We start from the raw sequence: 17,040 nt of genomic DNA, 5'->3' as shown, positions 1-17,040 counted from the left end.
CAGGGATCAGCAATGCAGGATTTCTACACACCAAACTGAGGGGCATATTTATGAGGGCCTTGCGTCATGCTTGCACCACGGAAAGTGGTAATTGCACAACACAAATCTGCAAGTCATATTTGCAAGGCTTTGAATGGTTTCTTAAATAGGGAGTAATGCAACACAGCGCAAATTGCTGCTTTGCCTTACTCTGCACAAGGGAGGCATTGCAGTGGGTGTTCCCACTCAACTCTCCCAGTTTTTTTACGCAATGACTTGTAAACCTGCGACGGCATCAAAATCTTACACCTCACCAAGGGAGGCACATCAAGGAGAAATATCTTTATTTCCCCCTGTTTTTTCTTCTATCTATATGTGCAGCACACATAGAAGAGGAAAAAGCCTCTCAGGATTGTTTTTGTGCAGGAAGGTGCCCCTTCCTGCACAAAAATAATCTTGTATGCAACGTATCGTCAGCCTAGCGCCAACGCAGGCACCCTTGCACCACGGTGCAAGGGTGCCTGCGTTGACGCTAGGCTGACGAAATGGCACCGGTGCACTTGGATAAACGTGTATCTATTGGTTGCATTGAATAACGTTATAAGCTGTAACTCATCAGTGAAATGCCAAACAAAGTAAAACTTGGTATGTTTTGCTCTTTCTAGCCACACCTCTGACTCCGTCCACTGACCCAATCCTCACATTATTCGTGCCCCCTGATGCTCCGCCCACAAGTCCCCTACTTTTGTCCCCACTTCGACAACTGCAGATCTGTGTGACACTTGCTATGGGCGCTTGCAATCACTGTCTTCTGCAGTAGTGGGAGTGCTCGTGAATCCTTTCCTGGAATTTCAGAACATGCTGAAACAGTTGTGCTTGAAGGCAGTGCTATTGTAGCGATAGCTGGAGCTGAGTGCGGTCTGAGCCACTGTGTGAGTGCAGCCCTCCCTCCACACTGCTCTTCCTGGGGGCGAGGGTCTGGCGAAAATCCCGCAAATAAGGACATTTAGACAGTGCATTGCACGTGTGGCGCCTTTAGGTGCTCTTGCCCAGGTAGCCCTTTCTGATCCCTCAAATAATGACATTTATACAGTGCACTGCATGTGTGGCACCGGTAGCCGTTTGATCCAGCAAAAAAGGGTGTTAATAAAGTTCACTGTAAAATTGGCGCCTGTATGCGCTCTAGTACCGGCAGTCCTTTGATCCTGCAAATATTGACAGTTCTACAATGCACTGCATGCGTGGCACCTCTAGGGGCTGTTGCATTGGTAGTCCTTCGTTTCCGCACATAAGGAAGGGCATTGATACATTACTCTGTTCGCGTGGCACTTCTGGGAGTTGGCGCTGGGGTACCGGTGGTCCCTTAGATATAGATGAGCAGGTACTGTCAGTTACCAAATACTGGCATATCCTCATTTTGAAATGAACATTACCTGCATCTTTTAGTAGGGGTTCACTGCTTTTGATGGGAGAGTATCAACATTTATCGTTAGTAAACACATATTCTGAATAATGAATAATGAGAACATTCAATGTACTGAGTACCAGGATATTTTCCTAGTGCACTACACTGGCTGCCCTTCTTTGCGCAGTGGTACTAATTACTTTAAAGTTACCCCAAAATAGTGATTTTAAGAAGACGGGCGGGGAGGGTGAAATCTGTGATATAGGTTTATAACATCACAAGAAAGGGTTTGCAGAGTCATCTTTCAGGATTTCAACCCAAGTGTCCATAAGATACGACTTTCTTAAGTGATGGTTGAACTATGCTACACAAAGAGTAGCTTCGTCCGGAGACCACTTTTCCAACATGTGGCACTTTGACATGAGTTACTGAGGTCAAAATAGGAAATGACCACACTTAAAGGCTTTCTCAATCCAGGCGTCAAATCAGAGTGTTGGAACATAACATTATATCCTGTCAATGGGGCAAAATACAAAATCTACTTGTTAAACTTAAAACACCAACCTCAACCAGTACAACCTCTTATCAGTTTTAATCTGCAATATCTAATCAAATGAAAAGTGCTTCGATACATTTTGATTAGTAGTTTATGCCCATGTAACTGGCACTGGGTCCAGTGAAAACGTTTGCTAACTGTGCAGCTGCATACACACCAGGTAACAGCGTCAAGTTTCTATCAATGTCTTAAGGAGGGACTGTTTTTTTTTTATATCAGACTGGACTAAAGCTGTGGCAAAGCTCTCTTGAGCACACGTTCACCACAGGAATCGAAAATCAAACTCAAGGCATTTTTTGAGCTGTCATACAATTACACATTGAATTCTCAGACACAAGTTATTTTCTCTGCCTATAATACATACAGAGGTGAGTCTCTCGGAATTCAAGGGAGTCTTTGAATTTTGCAGCATTGTCTGGGTACTCCCAGAGATGTGTTCGCCAAGCCACCTTACTCAAATTTGCTTGAAAATGCACCATTTGCCCACTCTTTTTTCAAACTTTTCTCGGAGGGATATCCCCCCAAATCCCCCATAGGTGGTTTGGGCTCGCACGCTACGCACCCTCGCTGCAGTGCAATACTTATGCCTCACCACTTTCAAATGTCACCAGCCGCCACTGGTTTCTGGTAAACTGGTAGGTAATCAAAAGGTATACTACACAACAAACGGTGTCGCTATGAAACAGAATTTCTTGCCCACATTTCTTGTCTTTATACAGTACTGGCAGCGTTTTTTCAAACCTCTGTTGATCCAGAAAGGATTTTTAGAAAAATGCAGCGAGGAGTTACTGTAGATATGAAAGGAGTCGTTCCATAGCTGGTTGGGTGCTTTATGAGGTTGTAAGGCTGAGTGAGGAATGTTTTAAACTATTAACTTGTCAATGATAGTCTGCCTCTACCATATTTAACTATAAGTTAGGTTGACCTATTGTCTCATTTTTGCTGGACTAATTTATTTTTTAGCTACTGCTTTTAAGACTGCTCAGTGTGACTTGGCGTTTGGTATTTTAAATTTGCAAAGGTTTTTATTATTGACACAAATATTTTACATAAAAATAGATTTTGGGAGATATCTTTAACACACAAAGCCATAGTTCTGGTTTTTATCGGTAGGCAAGTATACTTTAAGCACATAACTGTGGATATAAAAAAGTAGTGAACACCTAAAATGGAAGGGGTGGGGGCTGCAGGGATGGAACATCAGAACTATAAAACAAAATTCTTAACGTTAAAAAGCAAGACTTTTATTTAATCTCCTGTATGGAACCAACCAAGGCTAAGCTAGAAACAATATCCATATGTGCAAACACAGCCTTAAATATCAAAAAGGGTGTTACAGTGAGGAGGAGCCAAGCTCGCGACTGTGATGGCCGCACTGTAGCTCGGCTCCGCTAACCTTCCTGCCTACACGCATATCCTGATCTCCATCCTGCCCCGAGGCGACACACTCGGCAAGAAATGGAAAGATGAAACAATGCTCACACTCACCGTCTGTCCCGGGGGCTCCTGTGTGCTGCGGATCTGGAGTTATGCGCTTGCTTGGTCCGGGGCCTCCGCAGTGTGCGGACCGGGGACTTGCCTGTGACGGTCAGCCGGAGTAAGGGTGTCGGCGTCGGCCCCTGGTGGCGGAGAGGGGTCGGCTGAAGAGGCCGTTGTGCGATTGTGCCGGTGGAGACTGACCGGGCCCGGTCTGACGGCCTGGGGGCCCTGTGGTAGGGCGCGGCCCGCCTCGGACGGGGGTAGACCGTGCAGGAGGCATGCCCCCCCCCCTTCTTTGTTGCCCTGTCCGGCCATCTTGAAGCCCTTCGCCCGGATTTGGCGGGCGGTGCCCGTGTGCCGGTGGCGCAGGCGGTCCCCAGCTTTGGTGGCTCTCTTTTCTGCACCAAGGTTGCCATTCCTGGGGCTCGAGAGGACTCGAGCAGTGGGCCCTGCTTGAGAGCCGACTCCAGAAGTTGAGGCGCGGAGAGTCACGGCCGAACTTGCAAGATGGCGACCAGCGCCCTGTGTCATGGATCTGCTTGGGGCGGTGAACCTGGGTCGCTGAAGTGCACGAGGGCCGTGTTTTGTGAGCGTGAGCCCACGATTGGTGAGGTCCTTGACGCCCTATATTCTTTACGTGAGGCCATGGTCTTCGGCACTGTTGTGCAAGATTATGGGTCTGCCGCCATGTCTGTTGGGCCGTCCCTCCTGAACGCGGCTCGACTCCGAGTGGGTGCTGCTTCGTCCCCCTTGGCTGCTGCGAGGAGAGCTGCAGCCATACATCTACAAGACTGTACACCTGCGGCCCCGAATCTCCAGGTAGCTTTGATTGTGGCAGACATGGGCGGGGGCGTTCATGCTCGACTGACTGGGGAGCAAGGTGGATGTTCGATTCGAACTGCTTTGGTATGGTCCCGCTGTTATCTTGCGGGGGAGACCTGGTTTTTTTGGGCGACGAGACTGCACCCTGACTGTTTGCTGCTCCTGATGTTGCTATTAGACAGTCTGGACTGCCGCAGCCATTGCTTGCTTGACTATTTGATACTGGGGTTCTCTGGTTTACGCCCTTGGCCTGCTTTGTCTCGATCCTGTGTCCATTCCACCTCAAACTATTTGCAGCCCACTGCTCTATTGCGTATTAAAGCTATGATCAGGAGAGAACAGGGGTGAGTCGAAATGGACCCGGCGGATTACTGGTTAACGGGTGGAGATGAGGAATGCTTGCAGCCGTGGCAATATGGCCGATTCCTTCAACTGTTTCTGATTCTTGAGGTTGTGTCGATCTCGCTCTGCTGTGGGTTTCATCTGTGCAGGCGGGAGGTAGGGGCCGAATGATTTGATTGCAGATCTCCTCTCCCACTGGTTCCCTTTCCTCCCTTTTTCGGTTTTGTTTCTTTTCTTACTTTCTACTCTTTCTATATTTTGGGTTCTATTTAGGGCGACAGGCACGCTGCTGGGGGGGTAGGCCGTAGCCTTCTGCAGGGGTGCAGGGTGGGGTGGGAGGGATGAGGTCTTTTAATGTTCGTTTTTCTTTCAGTTCTATGGCTCTTTTGTATCCCTTTATCGGGACACTGTGTCTGTGCGTATCTCCCATGGCGTGTTAGCTGGTGGGGAAGAGGATGACTTGCTTGCTTCTACGGTATTGATTGCACATATATCACGACTTGCACGCCCTGACACCAATAGCGGGTCTCTTAGTCCTGCGCGCTTTTATTGTTGTGGGGCGCGTGCAGTAGCGCGGCGTTCTTTCTTTCCCTCTTCCTGATATTTTTTCCTCCCTTCCTCCCCCTTTTTTTCCTATTTACTTGGGTTAGTATAGTGGATGCATATACTTACTCTGCTGCTCTGGTTCCTCTGTTCTGTACTAGCACATATTTAGGTGGTCGGCGGGTGCGTGATGGGCCGCGGTGGGGACTGTATTGAACTGGGGTGTCTATAAGTTGATTCCTTTTAGCCGCTGCTTTTACCCGTTTTCTATTGATGCCCTTCTGTTTTGATGCTTGAAATGTGGCCTGCCATGGGAACTTAGATGTCTAAAAAGATGCACCTGATCCTGCTATACTTCCTATTATATTATAAAATTAACCTTCTCTAATCCTGCTTCCAGTGGTTATATTCAGCCCTTTATTGTTGGATCGCTTGCTTGAACGACGCTGGGCGACTGCTGGGAAATTTCATTACGGTCTCATGTGCTTTCATAATGTGTCGTGGCCGGCCTGATTGGTTGTAGGCCCGTATATGTATGACTCCATCTGCACAATAAAGGTTTTCAAAAAAAGGGTTTTACAGACTCTACAAAATAACAAACTCCTGTGTGTACAAAGTTGTGGCCCTCGGTGCTGTAAGAGGACCGCCCTTTGACCTCCTTACCCGGAAATGTATGAGTGAATGCCTCATAAGCCCAGGTTACAGATGCATTGTGTGATGCCTATGCAGTGTTTCATTTTGTTTTGGGATGTCAGCAGAGACTGTGTGACTCAGGGTGGATGGGTGTGTGGTAAGGAAATGTTTAAGAGGCAAAAGCCAGCAATTCTATTCAGCGCTCTGTTAAATAGAAACTGGGCTACAGAAGGAGAAAGTTCATGGGTGCACCACACCCTGATGCTTCCTCTCTGTTATCTGGCCTGCTGGCAGGGTGCCAGCCCTCACGACACTCTTACCAGTGAGAATCTAAAATTCTCAAAGGTTTTCTCCAGCACTGCCTCACATGGGCTGGAACTACCTATTTGTTGAGCTTTTACTGTGGGAGAGCCTCATAAGTTGGGACTCACCCACAGTGAACTCATGATGAAAGGGACTGCATGGGTATTCTACCGGTGACCCCCTGGCCCAAGTAGGCCGCTGTGCTGCAGCCAGAGTAAGGGGCACCGGGCTGGTTACATGCAGACAAATGTGTACAAGTGTAAGGGTTGCACAGGGGAGATTCCTGCTGTGCACAGCCCAGGAGCAGCTACAAATTAAATGGTGTGGCAGGACTTATGCAGAACTGGGTGGTGACATGGAAAAGGCTTTCTACAATGGGAAGAAATATTTGAGAGAAAGTAAGTGTGCTATTCAATTTTAACGCCATTGCGCTCCCCGTGAAGATTCCCTGGGGCCCAGGATCCCAACTACAGGCCTGCACCGCCTAAGCCAAGTTGAGGAGCGCAGTCGCGCTCCCAGTGAAGATGCGCTGGGGGCCCGGGATCCCAACCCCGGGCCCTGATGTGGGTGGCAAGACTGGGGGAGTGCCGCTGCACTCCCCGTGGCTGGAGGAAGACGGGGGAGTGCCAACGCACTCCCCCAAGGTCCGGCTGGACCAGCGGGAATCCCTGTGCCTGCCTGCCAGAGCAGGTAGACCAGAAGAGGAGTGCCGCTCCTGTCCCAGCACACAAGGGTGCTAGTCAGGTGGGGAGCCAGCGGGAGCCACCGGGGGTGGGCTCCCAGAGTGGCTGTCCATCGAGCCTGCAGCGAGGGGCCCCGGTGTGACCAGGGCCCCAAAACACAACTGGAGCAGCCAGGGGTGGGCTCCCCGAGCTGCCATCGCTCACCTGGGGGTCCGTGTAGGACTGGGTCCCCCACCGAGGCCAGGAGATGAGGTATGAGGCCTCCGGGTGCAGCGCGGCTCTCCCCGGAGCAGTGGGAGAGCCGCTGCTATAATATGTGCGAAAGGAGCGCCTAGCCCCATAATGCCTTGCTGGCCTGGACCAGCCCGCAAGGAAAAGGAGGATGGGTCCGGGGAGAGCCGCTGCTATAATATGTGCGAAAGGAGCGCCTAGCCCCATAATGCCTTGCTGGCCCGGGCCAGCCTGCAAGGAAAAGGAGGATTGTTCCAGGTGTGTGGTGGCCCCAGGAGAATGGGGTCACCACGAGAGGTGTGCCAAGGTGCAGGGGAAGCTGCAGGAGCAACGCAGTCTCTCCCAGCACGAAGATGAAAAGTCCCTCCCTAAGTTTTTGGGGACTTGGAAAGAATAACCCCTCAAGGGCTCAGCATCAGCGTCAACAGCTTCTTGTGGCTGGAACTTTTGTTCTTCAGCTGGGGGTGCATTAAGGATTGTGCTAAGGAGTTGAATGTGAAGGGCTGAGTTGGAATGTCTGTAAGACGGTATTCCCTGGAGGTGAAGAGATGTAATTGCACCAGAAATGCATTTACAAATGTTATTTCTTTTAGAGGGACTGAAAGTCACGTGTGTTATGTGAAGTACCTGTGTAAGGTGATGTCATAAGCCAAGTGGGGTTATGTTGCTAGACATTCCTGCTAGGGTGTCTGGCTTTATTTGCGTAATCCTGTGATTCTAACTGTGATGCCTTGTAGAAGCTTTAATTGCAATGCATTATATAATTGTTATCATCTATGATAAGTACCTCGTTTAAAGTGATGCCCAAACATGTATTCTTGCTACTGCGTTGGGGGAGGAACAACCCTGACTGTTAGCCACAAGATGTAGAGGTGCATACTGTATGGTCAGTATGAGATGCTCAGTTAGGGTTATGTGCCCCCAGGGCAGGTGTACCTATTTTAATGCTTGTTGAGATGATGGAGTGGGTCACCACAGGGATGGTACCAGTTGGCAAGGCCCTCGCTCCAGGTTGTGTCAACCCACTGCATTAGGGGGCAAGATGATGTGCATAAATGGAAGTGGTGGTACTAGACCTCAGCCCCCCTACGGGAGGGGTGGGGATGTTATGCAATGTCACAAAGTAATTCTAACACCTTACGTATATTTGAAAATTGGTGCATAGTATTAAGTAGTGTGTGTGTTTAATAAATGTACTCTTACTTTTATACAGATCGGACAATCAATTATTGAGGGCTATTTCTGCACACCTGTAATGGCGATTACTAGCCCACACCACCTCCCTTGAATAAGCCTTACACAGCTCTTTAATGCTACCCTCTGAGAGTCAAACGCACGCTAGGGTGTTTGGTTCCCAGTGAAGGACAAATGTGACATGTTGTTTGTGCAGGCCACACAGATATATTGCCTCGTTTTGCAACAGATGCTTTATTGTTTGTTCAGGGACTGCAGAGCCTAGTTTCCATCACCATGTACTGAAAATCCTACAATATTTTGCATTCATGGTCATGTGGAGATATCTATAGTTTTGAAGTTGTCATTATATTGACAATTGAACTACGATTCATGTAGACAATTAACATACGGACAGAGATTGCGTATGTCTTTAGCATTCATTATGTAAGTGAAACCTAATAACGTTGAAAAAAGGCCTGAGATATTAAATCTACTGTGATCTTTAAATTTATTGATATTTGAACATGAAAAAGTGTGTACATTTCAAAAGTGCTTGCGGCTACAGTTTCAAGAAACAGTGAGGTAGTGCACTGTATGTTTTCCAAAAAATTAAAAACAGAGTAACGAGACTTACCTGCAGACTGAAGTGATAGTATCTGACCATCTCTTGTTGGAAATGCTGTAGCGGTGGGAAAACCTTCTTCTCTCAGAAAAATCATCACGCGGGTCTGTACATCTAAGCGGTTTTCATTTTTACTCTCTTGGCAATTGGTTATTTTGAGTACGAAATCAGTCACATTTCTAGTTTTCTCCAGATCTGTAGTTACTATATGAAAGTTTTGATCGTCATAGCTGGGGAGCGGCTTGATCTTAGATACCTTTAGACCGAATACATCTTCAACCAAACGTGTGGCTTGTGCGTCACTCAGCGCTGGCTTTCCCACATCATAAGAAGTTTGCGACGGATTGTTTGCGCTCGACATTTTATCTAAAAAAAAAAACATTCTCAACTGATATGTGGCAGGAACGTCACATTAAGAAGTACTACAGAGCAAAGTCACACATATTTCTCAAGGTGAAAGGAGAACTTAAACCTTGAAAATCTCTTATTGTACACATAAATATATTTAGCATGATTCATAAACATTATAATGTGTGAAGCACTTGTATACGCGCAGAATACTGTGTTGGCTGAAGGATATTCAACTGCGACTTCTCCTTCGTTTACCTGGTGAATGCTATGGATTCCAGAAAGGGGTGTGGCCCCATAGCGCTATTTACTAACCCTATTTAAGATGATGGTTAGCCCAAGAAAAAAAATAGGACTGTAATTCACAATCCAAGAAGAGGCTGTGTCTTTGTTGTAAGGTCAGTTCCTGTTAGTACCATACATGAGGAGTTATTTCCATGTGTGATATGTTGGAACACATTTGTTCCTTATTTTATGTGTGTTCTCCATCCCTTTGCTTCCATATTTTGCCCCAGATTTTTGCTTCTGGTTTTATAACACTATTCTGATTCTCTCCGCATGGAGTTCTTTCTTGGTTCTTTTTTCTCCTTCCTGGTGTCAGGAACAGCTTGGTGCATTGCTGTTATTCATCAATGCAATCTTGATTTTCAATGAAAAGCTACAAAATTGCTATGGTTCATTCTCGATATTGGGATATTCATCCTCATTTTGAGCCTCTTAGCGCGGCTCAACCCTTTTCATGCATATTATTTTGTGCTGGGTGGCACCAGAGCTAATGGGAAGAGTTGCCTAGCCCTTTGACAGCCTTGCCCTTTAGCGATCAAGACCTTTTTAGCATCCGGTCCGTTAGGGCAATTAGTACTCCTTACCTTAGTTTAGCCAAATCAATCTGGGTCAATACAAGACAGACAGACAGATATTAACCTAAAAGAATCACCCACTGTTAGAAGGGGAGTTATTTGTAGGGGCAAATGTAGGTCTGCCACTGGCAATAAGGCCACTAACACATGAGAGGACTCAGCATAGGTCTTAGAAAACTATTCCTATGCTCAACCCTTGGTAACGTGGCAGCGAGCAGACAGGCTTAACTTCAGACAGGTATGTAAAGCATTTAAAAACACCATTTCAGTAAATAATTAAGACACAACACACAATAAAAATCCAACACCAGTTTATAACAATAGGAAATATTGTTATCTTCAAAATGACACCAAATCGATAAAAAGCCAATGTAGGAAACTGGGGATAGGAATTTTCAAAGATTTAATAAAATATACCACTTTGAAGATTATTGATACAAAAAATGCAGTCAGGTCCTGGGACTTGTGGCTGGTTGGGCCGTATATATCTGGGAAAAACAAACAGGTACCTGTTTGTTTTTCCCACTTTGAAGATTATAGCACCATATTGTGATACCTGCTCGCGGTAGACCGGACCAAAGTCAAAGTTTCAGACCGGGCGCGATGGAGCCCTGAGCAACTACAGGTCACGGCAGGTCCTGGACTCAGTTTCTACCTTAATACTTAGAAACTTTTGCGGAGCTTTTCTCCTCGAGGCCCCTCGAAGCTCCCAGCCAGTCCGGATTTGGTGAAGGTTCGCCGGCTTAACTTGTGACGAGGTCCCGGTCAACTTCCCTGGAGCGGACTTAGAAAATATTTCTAGATTGCTTCCGTGGGACAACCCAGGAATCCAGGCCAACATGCGATGGAAGGCAGGTGGCTTGGCTCTCGCAGTTGCTCACCTTTTCTACGAGCAGACTTAGAAACTTTTCTGGAGCTTTTTCTAGCGGAGTCTCACGATGCTAGTCATGTAGCCAGCTCCGGTGAGGGTTCGCCTGGTTCAAATTTTTGCTAGTCCCGGTCAATCTCTGGAAGTTGAAGCTATGGAGCTTTTAGCGGGATGAACCTGGTTGGCTTAGCCGTCTCGTGGTTGAAGGCAGGCGGCCTGGATGGCCAGGTTGAGTCGGTCCCTCTATGGAGCTTTTTTCAAAGTTGGTCCAAAGTTCTCCAAACTCCTTGAACGTCTTCCTGAAGTTTCTCAAGGGGTCCCAAAGTGTCTCAAATTCACTCCAAGGGTCTGGAAGCTCCAAGAGAATCCTTGAAAGTTGAGGATTTCAGTTCGAACAATCCAATAGTACAAAACCCTTACAAATCAACTGATGGTTCTCCAAGATGTAGATTTAGTTGGTAATGTCCCAGATGAGCTCTTTTAACCTGTAGCTTACAAGAGTCCACTCTTTAGTTCCTTTTAAGCAAGATAATCCACAGGGCTGTAGTTTCAGATGGTGCAGTCTTCAGAAGTCAGGCCTTAGAAATCTTTGCACAGCAAAACTTCTCAACAAGGCCCTTCTTGCTTCAGTAAGTTTCAAGCAGCAGATCTGGAGGGCTCTGCCCCTCTCCGATACGTATTCCGAGTTCTCTGGGTCATGCAGGAGGTTATTTCTGACAAATGGAAGCAGGGTAACTCCTCAAAGTTATGACCACATCCTGTTGAGTGTGGCATTATTTTGTCCTAGAGTTCATCAACTCTTCCAAATCCATAATGTCTGATTTTCCAGCAAGGAGGTAAGAGCTGGCTAAACACACCCCCTAGGATGACTTATTTACTTAGACTCTACCCCCTGCATCTGCCCATACCTTCCTTAATCCTACCATCTGCCTAAAATAGGAAATTCATGACAATGGTCTCTGCTCTCCCCTTTGAAGAGCATAGTTTACGACCCTTCCCCTGGCCTGGCATTCCTTTGGAACAGCACACTGCCCTGCCAGCAGAGCTGGTTAAAAGCAGGGGTTCTTTATCAACTCTCAAAGGCAGCCTGGCTAATCCACTTAACTCTGATTAATCAGGGTAGACTATTGGAAGGCTGAATTTGGACCTACAAGCTAGAACGTCTTATAACTTCTTGTATGTACACTTTAGGAGAAATTCAACAATATGATATTGTTGGATTTATTAATACCATTCTGGGAAGTCTTTGAATGTCATTTCTATCCCTCTCCTATCAATAGTTATTAATCAATAACTTTCTACCATGTTAACCTATGTACAGGGGATTTGCAAAGGGAAAAATGACTTGGGCCATTTTTCCAGCACCAGGACTTACAAAAACATATTTTAGAAGTACTTGCCTTATACATACAGGAACCCCACCCCATGTGCAACTAGAGGAGACCTTAGGGGTTCTGAATCTGTAGAAATATTGCAGCTTCCCTCTCTACAGTGCTCCTAGCATTAGGCATGGGCGAATTTTGCGAATTCGCAATTCGCGAATTTGCAAATTTTGCGAATTCGCAATTCGCAAAATCTGCGAATTTGCGGATTCGCGGATTTTGTGGATTGTGTGGGGAATGGCCGGGCGGGAAAACGGTGCACATCGCTAGTGTGAGGGGCAGGGCCAAACGGGCGAGGCTTATATGCGAGTTCACATGCCTCTTGTGTGCATAAAAGGACAGGCACGGATCAGAGAAGCTCGTGGTCACAGGAACTGCACAGGGATTGAGCTTGTGAAAGTCAATAATGCAAAGGCCTCCATCAAGCATCATAGCTATTTTTCGACGATAGATATGGGGAGAACGCACACCTGCCCAGCCTCGACAAAACTCACATTTTTGGGGGGGCTGATTAACTTTGCCATCACACCAAAGAGCGCCGGGGTCCCTCGAGTGAGCTGTCCATCAAGTGGGTAAAGGGCGTGAAGACGGTGCACACACCACTAGTGTGTGGGGAGGGGCCAAACGGGCGGGGCTTATATGCGAGTTCACATACCTCTTGTGTGTATAAAAAGACAGGCACGGATCAGAGAAGCTCGTGGTCACAGGAACTGCACAGGGATTGAGCTCGTGAAAGTCAATTATGCAAAGGCCTCCGTCAAGCATCATAGCTAATTTTCGACGATAGATATGGGGAGAGCGCACTCCTACCCAGCCTCGACAAAACTCACATTTTTGGGGGGGCTGATTAACTTTGCCATCACACCAAAGAGCGCAGGGGTCCCTCGAGTGAGCTGTCCATCAAGTGGGTAAAGGGCGCGAAGACGGTGCACACACCACTAGTGTGTGGGGAGGGGCCAAACGGACGGGGCTTATATGCGAGTTCATATGCCTCTTGTGTGTATAAAAGGACAGGCACGGATCAGAGAAGCTCGTGGTCACAGGAACTGCACAGGGATTGAGCTTGTGAAAGTCAATTATGCTAAGGCCTCCATCAAGCATCATAGCTAATGTTCGACGATAGATATGGGGAGAGCACACACCTACCCAGCCTCGACAAAACACACATTTTTGGGGGGGCTGATTAACTTTGCCATCACACCAAAGAGCGCAGGGGTCCCTCGAGTGAGCTGTCCATCAAGTGGGTAAAGGGCGCGAAGACGGTGCACACACCACTAGTGTGTGGGGAGGGGCCAAACGGACGGGACTTATATGCGAGTTCACATGCCTCTTGTGTGTATAAAAGGACAGGCATGGATCAGAGAAGCTCGTGGTCACAGGAACTGCACAGGGATTGAGCTTGTGAAAGTCAATTATGCTAAGGCCTCCATCAAGCATCATAGCTAATGTTCGACGATAGATATGGGGAGAGCACACACCTACCCAGCCTCGACAAAACACACATTTTTGGGGGGGCTGATTAACTTTGCCATCACACCAAAGAGCGCAGGGGTCCCTCGAGTGAGCTGTCCATCAAGTGGGTAAAGGGCGCGAAGACGGTGCACACACCACTAGTGTGTGGGGAGGGGCCAAACGGACGGGGCTTATATGCGAGTTCATATGCCTCTTGTGTGTATAAAAGGACAGGCACGGATCACAGAAGCTCGTGGTCACAGGAACTGCACAGGGATTGAGCTAGTGAAAGTCAATTATGCAAAGGCCTCCATCAAGCATCATAGCTAATTTTCGACGATAGATATGGGGAGAACCCACACCTACCCAGCCTCGACAAAACACACATCATCCTAACTAACTATTTTAGGATGGCGCCGGCAAGCTACCAGCGCCATCCTAAAATAGTTACTAAATTAGCTTCATCAGGAAGCACTAATAGATCAAATAAAGCAGGTGCTCGAGCTCCTGCTTTATTTTATCTATTAGTGCTTCCTGTTGAAGCTAACTTAGCAACTATTTTAGGATGGCGCTGGCAGCTTGCCGGCGCCATCCTAAAATAGTTAAAAGTTCAACAGGCTTGAACTTTTGCCCCCGAAATCCGCCGCTCGCGGATCTCGTGGATTTTCAGTAAATTCGTGGGAGTTCGGGGATCGCGGATTTACCGAAAATCCGCGAAATCCGCGAGCGGAACTGATTTTCCGCTCATGATTACCTAGCATCAAAGTCGAATTTTAGCAGCATTTTCCCACAATGTGGGCAGTGAAATGTGAAATTTCACTTTACCCAGGCATATAAAAACTCATTTTATAAGGATGTACCTTATAAATACCTGACCCCCCAACCCTTGGATACCTAGGGGAGACCCTGGGGGTCCCAAATATGCCAGAACATTGTAGGCTATTCATTGTTAAGTGCACCAAAAACCAAAGTTGAGTTTGGGCACAATTTACTTCTTAAAAGCAGTCCTGGCATCCAAGGCTATTTTTAAACTGACCTCAGGCTTCAGCAGTGTACACATGCAAGGGCAGAAAAAGGCTGATGGCCTCTAAACTGCCATGCCCCAGGATACTGGGGACTTCTAGGTAGTCTCAACCCCCCTGCCCTATTATATACTAGAGGCTTGTAGGGTATAACATGCCAATCACATGGGTACCCCAACATACCATTGTGTACCTTAGTGTATGTAGGTGTTTTAACTGTATTAGAATGTGTTTGTTTCAGCATAGCACTGAACCATGGGCCTGGTTAGGCAGAGTCAGTCAGAGGCAGTTACTAACAGCATCAGTCAAGTCAAGTCAAGTCAGAAAATTTATATAGCGCGCTACATACCCAGAGGGTCTCAAGGCGCTTGAAGAGGGGTGGGGAATTACTGGTCAAATATCCACGTTTTAAGTTGCTTTCTGAATGCTAGGTGGTTCTGAGTAAGGCGAAGGTGAGTGGGGAGTGAGTTCCAGGTTTTAGCTGCCAGGTAGGAAAAGGATCTACCTCCCATGGTGGTTTTGTTGATGCGAGGTACAGTGGCCAGGGCTTGGTTGGATGATCGTAGCTGGCGTGAGGGAGTGTAGAAGGACAGTGGTGTGTTGAGGCATTCAGGTCCGATTTCGTAGAGTGCTTTGTGTGTGTGGGTTAGGAGCCGGAAAGTGATCCTCTTATTGACGGGGAGCCAGTAGAGGTTTTTCAGGTGACCAGAGATGTGTTCTTTGTGCGGGATGTCTAATATGAGCCTGGCTGAGGCGTTCTGGATTCGTTGGAGTTTTTTCTGGAGTTTAGCGGTAGTGCCGGCGTATAGGGTGTTTCCGTAGTCCAATCGGCTCGTGACCAGAGCGTGGGTGACCGTTTTTCTAGTTTCGGTGGGGATCCAACGAAATGTTTTTTTGAGCATGCGAAGAATGTTGAAGCAGGATGAAGAGACAGCGTCGACTTGTCTATTCATTGAAAGTGAGGAATCCAGGATGACGCCCAGGTTCCGTGCGTGGTCCGTCGGGATGGGTGCTTTCCCAAGGGCTTCTGGCCACCAAGAGTCGTCCCAGGCAGAGGGGGAGGTGCCTAAAATAAGGACTTCTGTTTTATCTGAGTTCAGTTTCAGACGGCTGTGTTTCATCCATTCGGCTACTTCTTTCATTCCTTCGTGTAGGTTAGTTTTGGCGGTGCTAGGGTCATTGGTGAGTGAAAGGATCAGTTGAGTGTCATCCGCGTAGGAGATGATGTTGAGGTTGTGTTGGCGTGCGATGGCCACGAGGGGGCTCATGTATATGTTGAAGAGGGTGCGACTGAGTGAGGATCCTTGGGGTACGCCGCAGATGACTTCAGTGGCCTCTGAGATGAAAGGAGGTAGGCGGACTCTCTGGGTTCTTCCGGTGAGGAACGAGGTGATCCATTCCAATGCTTTTCCTTGTATTCCGATGTTTTTGAGGCGCTGTAGAAGGGTGCTATGGCAGACTGTGTCGAAGGCTGCGGAGAGGTCAAGGAGGATGAGGGCGACTGTGTCTCCATTGTCCAGGAGAGTTCGAATGTCGTCTGTTGCTGCGATGAGGGCGGTTTCAGTGCTGTGTTTGGCTCGGAAGCCGGACTGTGAGGAGTCGAGGGATTTGTTGGATTCAAGGAAGGCGGCGAGCTGGTTGTTGACCGCTTTCTCGATGACTTTGGCCGGGAATGGAAGGAGCGAGATGGGGCGGTAGTTTTTGAGTTCGGTGGGGTCAGCTGTGGGTTTCTTCAGGAGGGCGCTGAGTTCGGCATGTTTCCAGCTTTCCGGGAAGGTGGCGGAGTTGAAGGAGCAGTTGATGACATCTCGGAGGTGTGGTGCTATGATGGAGTCTGCTTTGTTGAAGATGTGGTGAGGGCATGGGTCAGTTGGGGATCCTGAGTGGATGGAGTTCATCAGGCGGATGGTGTCCTCAGTGGAGATTGGGTTCCAGTCATTGAGGGTGTTCAAGGGAGGTGGGGGTCTTGAAAGGGGTTGGGTGGGTTGGTCTTCAGGTTGGTTGTCGAAGCTGTTGTGGATGTCTGCGATTTTGTTGTGGAAGAATGAGGCTAGGGAGTCGCAGAGGGCTTGGGAGGGGGTGATGTCGTTGGAGTTGGCCGTGGGATTGGTAAATTCCTTGACGATATTGAATAGTTCTTTGCTGTTGTGGGCGTTGTTATCTAGTCGGTCCTTGAAAGCGGCTTTCTTGGCTTTTCGGATCAGTTGGTGGTGTAAGCGGGTGGCGTTTTTGAAGGCTTCCTTGGTGCTGATGGTTGGATCTTTTTTCCAAGCCTTCTCAAGGGAGCGGCAGAGTTTCTTGGATTTCTTAAGATCATCGTTGAACCAGGAGGCC

At 47.8% G+C, this 17,040-nt stretch overlaps 1 protein-coding gene across 5 annotated transcripts in view; it reads right to left on the bottom strand.

Annotated features, from left to right (window-relative positions):
* HYKK (hydroxylysine kinase) overlaps nt 1-17,040 on the bottom strand; it is a 246,346-nt gene that overhangs the window by 138,118 nt on the left and 91,188 nt on the right. For all 5 annotated transcript variants that reach the window (XM_086959415.1, XM_086959417.1, XM_086959418.1 and 2 more), the window contains one exon: nt 8,787-9,140. In XM_086959415.1, the coding sequence (XP_086815541.1) occupies nt 8,787-9,135 (349 nt within the window). In that variant the 5' untranslated portion in view covers nt 9,136-9,140. The remainder of the gene's footprint in view (nt 1-8,786; nt 9,141-17,040) is intronic.

Source organism: Lissotriton vulgaris, chromosome 2_2 (assembly GCF_964263255.1).
Source record: "Lissotriton vulgaris chromosome 2_2, aLisVul1.2, whole genome shotgun sequence".
Lineage (NCBI taxonomy): Eukaryota > Metazoa > Chordata > Amphibia > Caudata > Salamandridae > Lissotriton > Lissotriton vulgaris.
Note: the sequence above shows the minus strand (reverse complement) of the source record. Positions and strands in the feature narration are given on the sequence as shown.